General features: G+C 35.0%; 1 protein-coding gene and 1 long non-coding RNA gene across 2 annotated transcripts in view; both read left to right on the top strand.

The window, feature by feature from the left end:
• The window catches only part of LOC137630888 (zinc metalloproteinase nas-4-like), an 8,871-nt gene extending 7,281 nt beyond the window's left edge, over window positions 1–1,590 (top strand). The window contains 3 exon segments of the mRNA XM_068362420.1: window positions 4–190; window positions 398–517; window positions 1,299–1,590. Coding sequence (XP_068218521.1) covers window positions 4–190; window positions 398–517; window positions 1,299–1,417 — 426 coding nt within the window. The 3' untranslated portion in view covers window positions 1,418–1,590.
• A 1,632-nt stretch (window positions 1,591–3,222) lies between these two features.
• The window catches only part of LOC137630887 (uncharacterized), a 47,766-nt gene continuing 35,988 nt past the window's right edge, over window positions 3,223–15,000 (top strand). The window contains exon 1 of the long non-coding RNA XR_011041796.1: window positions 3,223–3,274. This is a non-coding gene — a long non-coding RNA (uncharacterized lncRNA). The remainder of the gene's footprint in view (window positions 3,275–15,000) is intronic.

Genomic DNA, 15,000 nt, shown 5'->3' with positions numbered 1-15,000 from the left:
CAGTTAGACATCCAGAGTCTCAACTTGCTGTACAAGTGTTCCGGTGTTAAACCAAATCCTGGTCCAGGACCGAACCCAGAAGGATGTACAGACAACCATAACTTTTGCTCCTCCTGGGCTTCGTTGGGCTACTGCGGAAGTAATCCCGGCTACATGAACATCAACTGCAAAAAATCTTGCAATAAATGCGGTGAGTTCGTGGGTACTGTTATCGCAATAATGTATTGTAGCTTAAAAGTATTATAGTCTTATCGTGAAACCTTTACGAGGCCATGCTGAAATTTATGCCAGTTGGCCACTTAATATTTAAGAAAACGAAATTACTCAAGACAATAGAAAACGGAATTACTCAAGACTTACTAGTTGAACCTAAACTAAACTAAATATTTCTTTGCAGCTGGAGGCTCTTGTACAGACATTGGGAAATACTGTGCAAGTTGGACTACCCAGGGAGAATGTAACAAGAATCCAGCCTATATGAAAAAATACTGCCAACAGTCTTGCAACCTATGTGCAAGTAAGTAGAGGGGTATTTTCTGTAGACAATCTAGACAATTAATGACATTTTCGTGTACAGTATATACCCGGGTGCTACTTTGGCTTATCTACAGTGGTATGCGATCTACAATTTATACTGTGATTTAAAAGTACAGTATATGATCTGCATTTTATATTGTGATTTACAAGAAACAATATATTTATCCAGAGAAAATGCCAATTAAAGTAACGTCAAAATGCTCGCCCTTAAAGGGAACGCTCTTAGCGCAGCATGTATCTCTTGCATAGTAAAGGCCAAATGAATTAAGTGATTAATTAAGTAATTGTAGCAACGCCATATAGAAATTAATCCATAGAAAATGGAGTGCAATTCCCATTTTCTATGTAAGCCATAGAAAATGGGATTGAATTCCCATTTTCTATGTATGCGCAAAAGTATAGGGAAAGTTATTTTTCCTTCAGATAAGCCGCAGTAGCAGCATTTATAGCTTCACTGTGATGTTTAACGAAATAATATAAGTTAGTGCGTGTTATCACCCTTTTCATGTATTGTAGGTTTCAAAGAATATACATTCAACGAGCATTTTTATCATCCTTAAAACAATACTCATTGAAAAGTTACTTATATCTTCAGTATTTCAATATCGATATCAGCGTTACACTAAACGTATAAAGCCTTCTTTTCTGCCACGTAACGTTCACATCAGGTATACAGTATGTTTAAGGACCCACCAAAACTCACAAAAACAGTATTGTACATGCCAGACGAAATAATAAGATCATTTGGTGTTCCTTTTAAGGTGCCAAAACCTGTTTCGACTCCAACCAATACTGCGAAGACTGGGCCAGGAAAGGAGAGTGCTCGAGGAACGCTGCTTACATGCGAATCGGCTGCAAGAAATCGTGTGGGATGTGTTAAGCCAACGCACCATTAGTAGGAAGGAAACTTATTTTTATTTGTTTACTTTTATAACTTTCTTTTGTTATCTAGTTTCGATGTCATCATTACTCAGGAATAAAATTTAATTATTATTGTATCTCTGTTGTATTTATAGTTTTTGTACGAATTAAAAAGGAAAATCTTTTTAGAAATGTGTTTTATCTGCCAAAATTATCAGAAACAATGCTAATTTCACAGTTCTTTGAGTGATAGTAATAACTAAAAGACGTTCACTATGTATTATTATTATTATTATTATTATTATTATTATTATTATTATTATTATTATTATTATTACTTCTTGCTAAGCTAAAACCCTAGTTGGAAAAGCAGGATACCATAACCCCAGAAGCTCCAACAGGGAAAATAGCCCAGTGAGGTAAAGAAACAAAAAAATAAATATTTTAAGAATAGTAACAATATTAGAATAAACATTTCCTCTATAAACTATACAAACTTTAATAAAACAAGAGGAAGAGAAATAAGATAGAATAGTGTGTTCGAGTGTACCCTCAAGCAAGAGTATATATGGTGACTTTAGTGTGGTCCTTATTAAATACAGGTCTTTATACTATTTGTGTTCATATCAAGTTACTCTTTTTTTATAACATTTCGTATAATTTTGACGTAAAGTTGTTTATAGTTTGTTGTTCCATCATTTGTAACAAATAGTTCAGCACCAAAGAAGTTTTTTAAAAACTTCGCTAGATTAGTTCACCAAACGTTCAGCTGGGTTCCACAAGGCACTAGAAGAGTTGGAAGACCCAGGCCTACATGGCTGAGGATTATGAAGCGCGAAGTTGGAGAGCGTGAATGGAGAAGTATTGATTTAAAAGCTCAAGATAGAGACGACTGGCGAAATCTAACCTAGGCCCTTTGCGTCAATAGGCGTAGGAGATGAATGGAGAAGTATTGATTTAAAACCTTTACGATGAACAGTGTAGATTTTTATTGTCTATATTCCTTTTACAATATCATGCGTTTTTTTTTTTTTTTTTTTTTTTTTTTTTTTTTTTTTTTTTTACCGGAGGTTCATATTATTGACAAAATAAGAAAAAACTTCTTATTGATGTCCTCGTATGGGAATAGCATCTTAGATTTATTCTATTATGTTACTTCCAACATCATTTCCTACACCACGCTTCAAGTCCTCAGCCATGTAGGCCTAAGTCTTCCAACTCTTCTAGTGCCTTGGGGAGAAGTATTGATTTAAAAGCTAAAGCTCACGTAGATGATGATGATGATGTTACTTCCTATTATAGTGATATATTGTTTTACCCGTTTAATACTCGCTCGGTACCGAATATAACAATATTCAGAAGTACTGTCCCACGATGTACTTATTGACCAAGAAATTGCGTATATTAAAAGTCTTGGAAAGTTCTATTATCTGGTGACAAGACTCACGTTGAATGTTTAAGTCACTAAGTCACTCATTATTAATTCCTAGTCGTAGTGAAAGTAAAGTCATAAAATTCTTATGAAACTATTTTTTTTTTTTTTTCAAAACGCTGTTCCAAGTTAACAAGCAATGGCCGGCTCCCTATGGCCTATTTTACCCCTTCGATAGCCAAGTCGTACTACTAAAAGTAAAATCTTATGATCAATGATTTTGTTTGACATTTACTTTTTGTTTTTTTTACATAAGAAGGGGGGAAATATGTAGTTGAGCATACAAAAATATCGTTATGAAAACTCCATACACCAATTCACGGAGACGGGTGAAATGGAAGAAGAGTTTCGCTCGGAAGTGAATTTTTACATTTCTAACATTCCCTGTTACAGCGTCATTGGTCTAACACGTTTTTCTGAGTGCTGGGAGTCAGGTGGTACAAGGTAAGGCAAACTCGTGTGCTTATGAGACCGATGAATCGTTTTGATTTGTTGTCCTTATGGAAAAGTATAAGGTTATTGCTAGTGAAATTTTAACTATTTTGATGTCTATATATGTAATGTACAACCTTTCGTTGAAAAAATCGATAAAAAGATTGACGTTTTCCATCTATTTTTTTTCACTTTGGTTCACACAACTATAATGAGTCAAAATGGGTTAAGCTTATAGTATTTTAAGGCTGATATTCCAAAATGTGACCCGCTTGTTGCATCAATCACCCGTTCTGTAGTCAGGTTGTTAAAATTCATATTTTTCGTCCTGTCGTCAAAGCCAATTGCTTATATATTAGAGCATTCTTATACTTTATTCCTTGTAAAATCACCATGGCTATTGATCTATTTAATTCGTATTTTTTTTCTGGGTGGGATTACATAATAAAACTTGTAAATAGTGGCTTTAAAAAATGCCATACTGTAATAGGGTACGTGACGTTAATGTAATAATGTATAGGAATATAATGAAACTTTATATAGATATGTTTTGAGCAAAATTTGAGTAATAATTGAATTATGTACCACATTGATTGATACCGTTGTCCTATTTTTCGTAACTGGGCTCAATATAAGTACCCAGAATAAAGACATTACAAGTAGTGTGGTTTTTTTTTTTTTTTTTTTTTTTTTTTTTGTGTGTGTGTGTGATTACCATCTTGACAAATACTGGTTTGCAACTGTTAACAGAAATCCCCGTTCCAGATACATAAAATTCGTTACCTTGTATAGTATAATTACCAGTTTATTTAACGAATAAGTGTGTAGATTTTCACAATGCCAGCCTTAAGGTTTTAAACAAATGCTTTTTAAAAGAGAGGCTTTCTACCCGAGGACTCGAAAGGCAACTGTAAAACGAAGCCAATAGGTAAATGTACTTTGAAGGGGGTAATTTTGGGAACCCCAACCACCCAAATTAATGTGCACCATAAGCCATTTTGGATGGGAAAAGAGCAAATTACATATGATGGAAGGACCATTTGTAATTGCGAAATGTACTATACACGACCTCGTGGCCTATGATCTAAATTGTACTATCCAAACCTGTTCTTGTAGTGTACGTAGATAGGGGTTTGAGTTAATGTGTGTTAGGTATTGGATTACATTGTTTTTATGCATTGGACTAGTTTTTTAGGCATGAGATTACATTGTTTTTAGGCATTGGATTACATTGTGTTTTAGGCATTGGATTGCATTGTTTTTAGGCATTGGATCACAATTTTTTTAGGCATTGGATTACATTGTTTTTAGGCATTGGACTAATGTTTTTTTAAGGCATTGGGTAACTTTGTTTTTAGGCATTGGACTTGTGTTTTTTAGGCATTGGATTACAATGTTTTTAGGCATTGGATTACAATGTTTTTAGGCATTGGATTACAATGTTTTTAGGCATTGGATTACAATGTATTTAGGCACTGGACTAGTGTTTTTTAGGCATTGGATTACAATATTTTTAGGCATTGGACTAGTGTTTTTTAGGCATTGGATTAAAATTTTCTAGGCATTGGACTAGTGTTTTTTAGTCATTGGATTACAATGTTTTTAGGCATTGGACTAGTGTTTTTTAGGCATTGGATTACATTGTTTTTTAGGCATTGGATTACAATGTTTTTAGGCATTGGACTAGTTTTTTTAGGCATTGGATTACAATATTTTTAGGCATTGGACTAGTGTTTTTTAGGCATTGGGTAACATTGTTTTTAGGCATTGGACTTGTGTTTTTTAGGCATTGGATTACAATGTTTTTAGGCATTGGGTTACAATGTTTTTAGGCACTGGACTAGTGTTTTTTAGGCATTGGATTACAATATTTTTAGGCACTGGACTAGTGTTTTTTAGGCATTGGATTACATTGTTTTTTAGGCATTGGATTACAATGTTTCCGCACTTTGCGAAGGTACATCAGTCCATATCACATAGATTGAAATTTACCATACCTCGAACGAATTCAATGTTCTAGAAGTCCTTGAAATATTTGAATACCTTAAAGGTTAAATGTAAAACGTACAGTTAATAGGAATCCGGTTTGTCCCAACTCTGTTAAGTCCCTGTTAAGTCCCATTTACGACGAAGGGCTGAATATGTCTGTTAGCGATCGGCCAACTGCCGTTTCTACGGAAGTGTTGCTGCTAAAGATGATACTAGTTTTAACTAATTTTTGAATAGTTAGATTATCAAAGTTAAATCTAAACATTTTATATAAAAGTATTTTTTGGTTATGGTATATAATGTTCGATAACTTCGCTAAGTCCTAAAACTTGGTATTGCTATTTACACAGCTTGTTAGCAATTTTGTCCTGCACATTATAGGCATAATTTATGTAAACCTATTCAATTTTTCAGTTTATATGTCTATTCCCATGTCGATTGTTTATATGTAATGACAATTTTTCACGTGAACGTGCACTTATTTTAATATACATGTACCCAACACTTAAAAAATATAAATATCATGTTCCTCTGCACAGAAACGTACGCTATATGACCAACAAAATGTGTTATGCGAACTCCTTTAAAGAACAATGGGGCGTTGTCTGTTCCAATCATTAGCTTTACCCCCTTATTATTATTATTATTATTATTATTATTATTATTGTTGTTGTTGTCGTTATTTGCTAAGCTACAATTTTAGATGGAAAAGCAGAATGCTATTTGCCCGGGCGCCCCAACAGGGAAAATAGCCCAGTGAGGAAAGGAATCGGGGAAAAATAAAATCTTAAGAACAGTAACAACATTAAAATGAATAACGCTGAAAAGAAGTCAAAACTTCAATTCCTTCGTGAATGACGTTAATATCTTGTCCTATTAATTGCCTGGTAATGTTCTTCAGGAGCGTACAATCTTTCTAAATTGGATCTGCTATGGGTCCATTGAAAAGTAATTTTCTTTTAGTAGATAGTTCTACTGCCCAAATAGTTTAAAGGATATATTTACGGAGAATAATGATGTATTTACCCTCCAGCCATCGTTCTTAAACCCATATAAGGAATATATACATGTGAATTGCTCAAGGGGAGGGGAGACAGGGCTGGCTCTGAGAAGTAGAATTTAGAATGGAGTGAATTTCTTTATTCTATGACGTTCGGCGCGCTGTCCTGCTAGGTGGGGGGGGGGGGGGGAAGGGGGCGCACCGTTAGTGGGGTATGGTTGGGTAAGGGCCTGGAGGCAGGGGTGCCATTCGTACGATAATTATCGTACATGTACGATTATTTTAGGTCCAGTACGATACATACCTTAGGTATATACATATGTGTTTAATTAAACAATTATACTAAAATATTTTGAAATAAGTCGATCATGTAACTCCCTAATTATTATTTTGAAACTGTGTACGATAATTTTGGTTGAAAAACGACAATTTTAAGGCTCATGTACGATAATCCAGTCGAAATAATCTGGCAACCCTGCCTGGAGGACAGTTGCTTCAAATGACTTGGTGAAACCTGCGAATGAAAGACTTATTTGTCTTGTAAAGACGGATGTGAATGGTTGAATTATTAGGTTTGCCAATGCTCATATTTTCTAAACGCTACGAATGATAATCGAAATTAAAAGTTAAACAAGTAGGAAAAGAGTATATTGAGAGTAATAGAAAGTAATGGTAAAAAATAGTCCTAATTGATCGTACATCGTCAACCTTCGTTACATTCACGTATGGCAGGTTTTTGCTGAAATCCTTTAGTTCATAGCAGTTGTTAGCGGTCAATTTAAGAATATGTATTTGAATGAGAATGCGGTTTCGAATTCATCTTCCATCAATTTATAAAGTAGTGATATTATAAAACTGCAAATTTCAAGAGCTATTTAATTTCATGAAGGCAGTTACGGTAACAGATGAGAGGTTACGAAACGGAAGGTTTAGGGGAAAATTATTAGACAACCCAATGTGTAAAGGAACAAGTGTATGAAGTGTTTAATTTTTTTTTTATTAAAGCCACGTCTTGCATTAGTGGCTTGGATGGCAATTTGTCTGGGCAGTAACAGCAGGTGACCTTAACTATCCTGGTGGCATTGATGTGAGAGAGAGAGAGAGAGAGAGAGAGAGAGAGAGAGAGAGAGAGAGAGAGAGAGAGAGAGAGAGAGAGAGAGAGAGACTGGGCTTCTTTTCAGCTACTTTTTTTTTATTTATTATCATCATCATCATTATAATTATTTCTAGCCAAGCTACAACTCTAGTTGGAAAAGCAAGATGCTATAAGGCCAAAGGCTCCAACAGGAAAAAATAGCCCAGTGAGGAAAGGAAACTAGGTAATAAATAAGATATAAGAAGTAATGAAAAAATGATAAAATCTTTTAAAAAAACCATTAATAACATTAGCCAATACTACAGTATATACTTTTTATACTACCTTCAGAATTACAAGAAGATCTGTATTAAGGTGTGAAACAAGTTACTGAAGTGAAACCAATTATTTCGTACATCTCGTTCAATACTTAAAATTTCCCTTCCTGTGACTTAATAAAATAGCAATTAGAAATCATAGATCGTATCAAAGTAAACGCCATGATCATTTTCAGAATAGTAAGGTACGATTTCATGACAATGTTAGTTTGAGAACTGGTCAAAGACCCACTTGACTGATTACTGTAGTTCCCAGGAAATGTAATTAAGTGCTTCCTAAGATATTTCAATTTTATGACTGAATATTTGGATAGAGAATAATTGACAATTTGACATAAAGCTAGATACAAAATAGAATGGTAGATACATAGAAATAGAGATTGAATCGCTTTAGTAGAAGTCAGGTTTAGAACTTTTTTTTTCTAATCTAATATATCGGTGTATATAGCCGGTACAGTTGGCTTCATTAATTCCGGTACACTGACGTCTCTTTAGCTTCCCATGAAGTGTACAGGAATTAATGAAGCCAACTGTACCTGGTTATAATAATTTGTAAAAAGATAGTTACCAAAATATTTTTCACAATTATAAATTTTAGTTTAGAATCGGCTAGCTGCCTAGATAAATTTATAGCAATGTCAATTGTATTACACACTTATTAAATGTCTAATTACAATCATAACATCGTATTAACCTTTTATTGTAGTACTCTAGCGGCACAGATTGATTGAAACCATTTCTATTTATACCCAGTTTCCATTCTCATAACATTGAATAAATGTGTTAAAGATTTAGTAAAATCACTGTGGAAATTTGTTTTCTATTCATAGTAAAAAATTAGGTATAAAAGATCGTATTGGAGATATTTTTTATCAAATAATCATGTGCAATCCCATGTGCTTGGATGTGCTTATACGCAACGTGTGGTTTGGCAGGAGCAGTTCCCAATCGTTGAAAAATTGCTGGAAAAGACGCCTATGGCTACTTTCCTGACCCTTCTGCCAGCTGTTGACCTGGATTACTATAGTCCATTTCTTTTAGCGATGCATATTTGCACCAACTCGCGGCGGTGCCCTTTTAACTCGGAAAAGTTTCCTGATCGCTGATTGGTTAGAATTATCTTGTCCAACCAATCAGCTATCCGGAAACTTTTCCGAGCTAAAAGGGCACCGCTGCGAGTCGGTGCAAATATGCATCGCTAAAAGAAATGGACTATAGTGTGTTCTATTTATCCTACTGAAGTTTTCGACCTGGTTAAAGTCTATATTGAGACGGCAATGGCTAAGTCGAATCCTTTGCTCGGTCAAGGAAGGAGAACAGAGTTACACTATTTGGCAAACCATGCAGTATAGATGGAACAGTTATCATTAAAGAAGATATAATTTGATTACTGTATACTTCAATTTAGGAGACAATACATTTTCAATATAAATTACAATAATGCGGTTTATTGGCGAGTAAACGGAGTCTCGATAAGAAGGGTGTGAGTAAGAGGGAGACATGAGAGTTGCGTGTTTAAGAATATTTCGTCTTTTCATGAACAATTTTTGTGTGGGGGGGGGGGGCATAGATTCACCAGAGAATGCAGATAAGCAATACCCAAGTACAATCCTTTTGCAGTTATAAATTCAACAAATCTAAGACGAAAGTCTTGAAGTAATTTAAAAGTACTTTGACCAATATCGGTAATTTTTCAAACATATCAATTCTCAAAATAGGACGTTCTTATGAGGAAATTTATAGGAAAAAGGCACATACCTACATGAAAATTATCTGCTAAGGTTTGAGAAGAGCGTTAGCGTGAACTTTTAGAACCATCACCTCCCTCCAGAATATCGAGAAAGTGGTCAGCGTTGAAACTTCCACTAATCTGGCCAATTCACCAACCAGGTGTATTCACCCCGAACCGTTATTATTATTATTATTATTATTATTATTATTTGCTTGGCTACAACCCTAGTTGAAAAAGCAGAATGCTATAAGTCCAGGGACTCCAACAGGGAAAATAGCCCAGTGAGGAAAGGAAACAAGGAGAAATAAAATATCTCAAGAACAGTAACAATATTGAAATAAATATTTCTTAAACTATAAAAACTTCATCAAAACCAGAGGAAAAAGAAATAATATAGAATAGTGTGTCAGAGTGTACCCTCAAGCAAGAGATCTCTAACCCAAGACAGTGGAAGACCATGGTACAGAGGTTAGAGGTTATGGCACTACCCAAGACTAGAGAACAATGGTTTGATTTTGGAGTGTCCTTCTCCTAGAAGAGCTGCTTAGCATAACTAGTCTCTGTTCTACCCCTTTCCAAGAGGAAAGTAGCCACTGAACAATTATAGTACAGTAGTTAACCCCTTGGGTGAATTAGAATTGTTTGATAATCCAAGTTTTGTCAGGTGTATGAGGACAGAGGCAAATCTGCAAAGAATAGGCCAGACAATTCGGTGTATGTGTAGGCAAAGGGAAAGTAAACCGTAACCAGAAAGAAGGATCTAATGTAGTACTGTCTGGCCAGTCAAAGGATCCCATAACTCTTTAGCGGTAGTATCTCAACGGGCGGCTGTCCTGATATAGCCGCTTATGGAAAATTGTTGAATATTTTGGTGGTCTTATCTGTCGCTAGCACCCCTGCAACAATGCAGAAGACCATGCGTGTCACGTGAAGGTCTTTTCATCACTGTGGCCTGAATGGTAACGTCTGTTCCGGTGTTTGCCAGATGGGTCTTAGTCCCGCTCAGACTCGGTAGTGCCATAAGTGTCTGCAACCTTACCATCCTGTAAGCTAAGGTTGGGGGGTTTGGGGGAGCCAGTAGGTCTTTCTGCTGAGTCATCAGCGGCCACTGCCTGGCCTTCCCTGGTCCTAGCTTGGGTCGAGAGGAGGCTTGGACGCTGATCATATAATATATAGTCAGTCTCTAGGGCATTGTCCTGATTGCTAGGGCAATGTCAGTGTCCTTTGCCTCTGCCATTCATGAGCGGCCTTTAAACAATAACATTGAGTAATATTTAACCTTCACGCTTCATAGTCCTCGGCCATGTAGGCCAAGTCTTCCAACTCTTCTAGTTCTTTGTGGAACACAGTTGAAAGTACTAATCTCTTGGGGAGTGCGAAGAGCAGGCCCAAACCAAGTAGGTGGTGATGAGTGGGGTTAGTTTTGATTCATAAAAAACTCAAGATAGATCAGACTAGCGAAATCTAACAGAGGTCCTTTGCGTCAATAGGCGTAGGAGGAGATGCTCATGATGGTGAATATTAAACCATGATGCGGAGTATATTTCTGGGCGGTTTCAGCCGAAAAAACAGAGGTTGAGTGACCGACCCCCTTATTGAGATTTGCATGACTGCTTACCTAATCGCCTCATCTACTTCGAGAGTGTAGTTTTTCTTGGCTCACCAGCTTTAGTTTTTGAGATTTTCAAAACTCCTATCTTCTACGTTTAGTCGAACTGTTGACAATGAAATTCCAAATGCTACTGCAATTTTGTTGTAGGGTCATCGCCAGCCTCTCAGGGCCTGCAATGCTGCTCCTTTTGCAGTTTTTTGTTAATTATGATCCATTGCTAGTTCCAGTCCTTGAACCACTACTGTTGAGTGTGACAGTGGACTATCAGTGGTTACCGACATTGTCTCTCTCTCTCTCTCTCTCTCTCTCTCTCTCTCTCTCCTCTCTCTCTTCTCTCTCTCTCTCTCTCTCATATCTAAGTAGCCTCAGAATTTGTGTAAAAAAAGTCGGTGGCTGAAGAATTGGTCACTACACACCCGTTTTCACTGACTCCTAAAATCCATGGACGATAGAAACTTGGAGGAAAAATCCTCCTAGGTTAGAGAACGTCCTCATATGTGGGGGTGTGGGAGGGAAGTGCAGTTGCGGAGAGAAATGAAAGGGTAAAGCCAAGGTCCTTCAAATATACCAATTTAAATATACCAGAGTATATTTAAAGGACCTTGGGTAAAGCATTTAGGACACCTGGGAGTGAGGGAAAGGACGCTTAGTGATAAGCAAAATGCCAGTTTCTTTTCACTTCTTATTTAAATTTATCTTGATTCAAAATTTTAAGTTAGTTTCGATATTCAGACTTTTTATTACATGGTTAATATGATCAAAGAAGTAAAAAAAAATTATAATTTAATAACAGCACACCTAAAATTCCTTCGAATTCTGTGTAGGTTTATGATAAGCCTGTCCTATTTGTCTGATATGCATTATCAGTCTTTAAAACTTAAATACAGGGTGTCCCAAAAAATAATGTATACACTCTTTGGATTGTTACAACTTGTTCAATTTATTGATATTAACGTGGAAAACAGATTCACAGGAGAGAACAATGCACAGTGAAAAAGCAAGATACATGGGGCAAATTTGAGAATTTTCAAAAAAGAAGAATTTGTTTTCCACGTTAATATCAATAAATTAAACAAGTTGTAACAATCTAAAGAGTGTATACATTATTTTGGGACACCCTGTATGATAATGACTGGAATTGGGATGATCGCGCTTGGTCAGAATACCTAAATTTTATACCGGTTTTTCAGTGAATCTGAGACCAACGTCTTCGTACTAAAGCAAATTTTCTTAAGAAACTTCAACCATAATGTGTCTGTTAATATTTTTATACAATGACAAAAAAACTAAAATTTTAAAGGCTTTTTTTTATATTTGAATATCATATCCATAATTTCAGTTGTTTATTTTTTCTTTAATGAAACTTATATGATAATGGTTTTGAAAAATATTCTTTTCAAGACTTTTTTTTTTTCATTATGTTACGCTAATAATTATTATTCCTATTTCCATATTTTTTTTTTCAAGTGTTACGTGTTATAGATACCAGATCATTGACAGAAACTTTATGTGGATTATATGATAAACAGATCTTGGCAAATTTTTTTCTTTTATTTAACACGTTCAGAAATACTTGAACATAAAAACAGATGGCGTATGTCAAATTTCAACGTAACTATTCTTATAAATTTCAACTTTTCACAATTTTCAAAATAATGTGATCTATGAAAAGTTTACTTTTTAAGTTTTAGTTGATTAGTTGTACCTTATCTAATTTTTGATTCTTGGTAAGTCGAATAGTCGTGAAAACTAATAGTAAATATCCTAAATTTGAGTAAAATTATTTATCATTCAAGTACGTCATTTGTTTACACAAGGAAAATTTAAATAGAAAAAAAAAACGCCGTATATAACGAGATCATCCATCAATAACTTTCAACTGGCATTCTAAACTATTAAAAAGGGGGGGGGGAGGGTTGAGAAAGATGAGGTAGACAAGACTTGGAGGAAAAATAACTGTAGAGGCTTTAAAAAGTCATGCTGTCAAACTGACAGTTCTTGATTCCAGTTAATCTCCAACAGGGTACTGAGTCGGTTCTGTTTAGACCTTTGTTTATAGACGGCAACTATCACCACGGTCTAGGTATAGGATATCTCAACAGTGCCTATCACTGGTATAAAAGACCGCCAGTCTAGTTAAGGTGTGTAGTTACTCTGAGGTTTCCCAATTGCCGATAAGTAAAACTTCAATCGGCGTTAATGACCTAAGATGTCAGGATGCCAGAAAACCTCAAATCAATCAAAAATTCAAACTTGCAGTAAATGGTTGTTGAACAGGCTGACATTAACTCTTTTTATAGTCCAAATATTGATTATCTGTTTTAATGTTAATGGTTTTTTAAAATATTTTATTCTAATTTATCCACACTTCTCATATCGTTTATCCATTTCCTTATTTCCTTTCCTCACTGGCTATTTTTCCCTGTTGGAGCCCTTGGGTTAATAGCATCTTGCTTTTCCAACTAGGGTTGTAGCTTGCATAATAATAATAATGATAATAATAATAATAATAATAATAGTGTCATTAATGATAATGATGATAAGAGAATTTCCATCTAGGCTACTCTGATGAGACGGCTCGAATAAAGAAAAATGGCTATGAACTGAATATGTGTTACTCTACACACAGTTGTCTATTCCTCCACCCCCCCCCCCCAAACTACCTTTCGTAGCATATCCTGCAATGTTTATCGTAATTCCCTTTTTGAAATTATACTTTTAGATCATGAAATTTGCAGTGTACAATTCATTACTTATAAATTGATCGATTGTTTAAATCGAAAGTGTATTTCAATTTAAATAATTGTTCTAGATTTGACACTCAAATATCTTCTATGAGCTTAAGTTGAGTTCAGCAGGACGACTGCCACAACTGAATGCAAAGAAGTTGACTTTATATGATTAATCGGAACTGAATATGATTTCTACCCGTGATTTTTACTGTTGCTATGCTTTTCCTATATAAAAATTCTTTCCACCTTTAGTGTGAACTATTATTCTTATATCGTTAACATATTTCTACAGTAGCGTTTAATGAATGATTTGAAGTTCTCTGGCATCCTGACATCGAGGGTCATTGACGCCGTCAGTAGCGCCTGAAGAATATGGGATCGAGAAAAGTAGGCTTTTACTTCGCAGAAATTTGTAAACAACCATTGCGGTTTTACCATACCATTTACAGATAACATATTGGTTGGGGATAAAGGAATACTTTAATACTTAAGTTAGATTATGTATGTGTTTTAATAGGACTTCTGACATCCTAGTTCAGGTTTAGTGGGAGAGTCCGTTATATCAATAAGGTTTACATAACGTAAATTTTATATTTTTAATCTAGTTGCAGGATTATTACTGGTGACTACTATGAACTATATATTTTTGTTATTTATGGTATATAGTTATGGTATATACTGTAGTCATGGTATGATTTATGCTTGTCTTATATCTCTCTTTTATAATGGATTTTATTCCCAACCAAAAAGCCTGATTAACCTCTGGGATCTCCTATGATTCTTTTATAAGTATATACATTGATTACTGTAAGAGCTGTTATCCTGACTTTTCACACGGAAACCGCCCCCCCCCCCCCCCCCCCCCACAACAGGACCCACGATATCTGTTTCCGGTATAAGTCTTGCTCATGTAATAAATGAGATTCTTTGGAGATATATATATATATAATATATATATATATATATATATATATTATATATATATATATATCAGTATATAATATATTATATATAATATATTATATATAATATATATATTATATATATAATATATATATAATATAATATATATATATGTATATATATAAAATTTCTGGTTACGCTTACTTCTCTCTTTCCCTCGGGTAGAGGGGAGAGGGTGCAGTCATAAACTAGGAGAGTGGGTGCGTGTGCATAACCATCTAAATATTTAGCAGTCATTTTTGACGTACAATAGTACACTAGTTCTTGAATATTTAAGAGTATTACATCGCGTAATCT

This window comes from Palaemon carinicauda, chromosome 39 (genome assembly GCF_036898095.1).
Source record: "Palaemon carinicauda isolate YSFRI2023 chromosome 39, ASM3689809v2, whole genome shotgun sequence".
Classification (NCBI taxonomy): Eukaryota; Metazoa; Arthropoda; class Malacostraca; order Decapoda; family Palaemonidae; genus Palaemon; species Palaemon carinicauda.
This window is presented reverse-complemented; position numbering and strand designations above follow the sequence as displayed.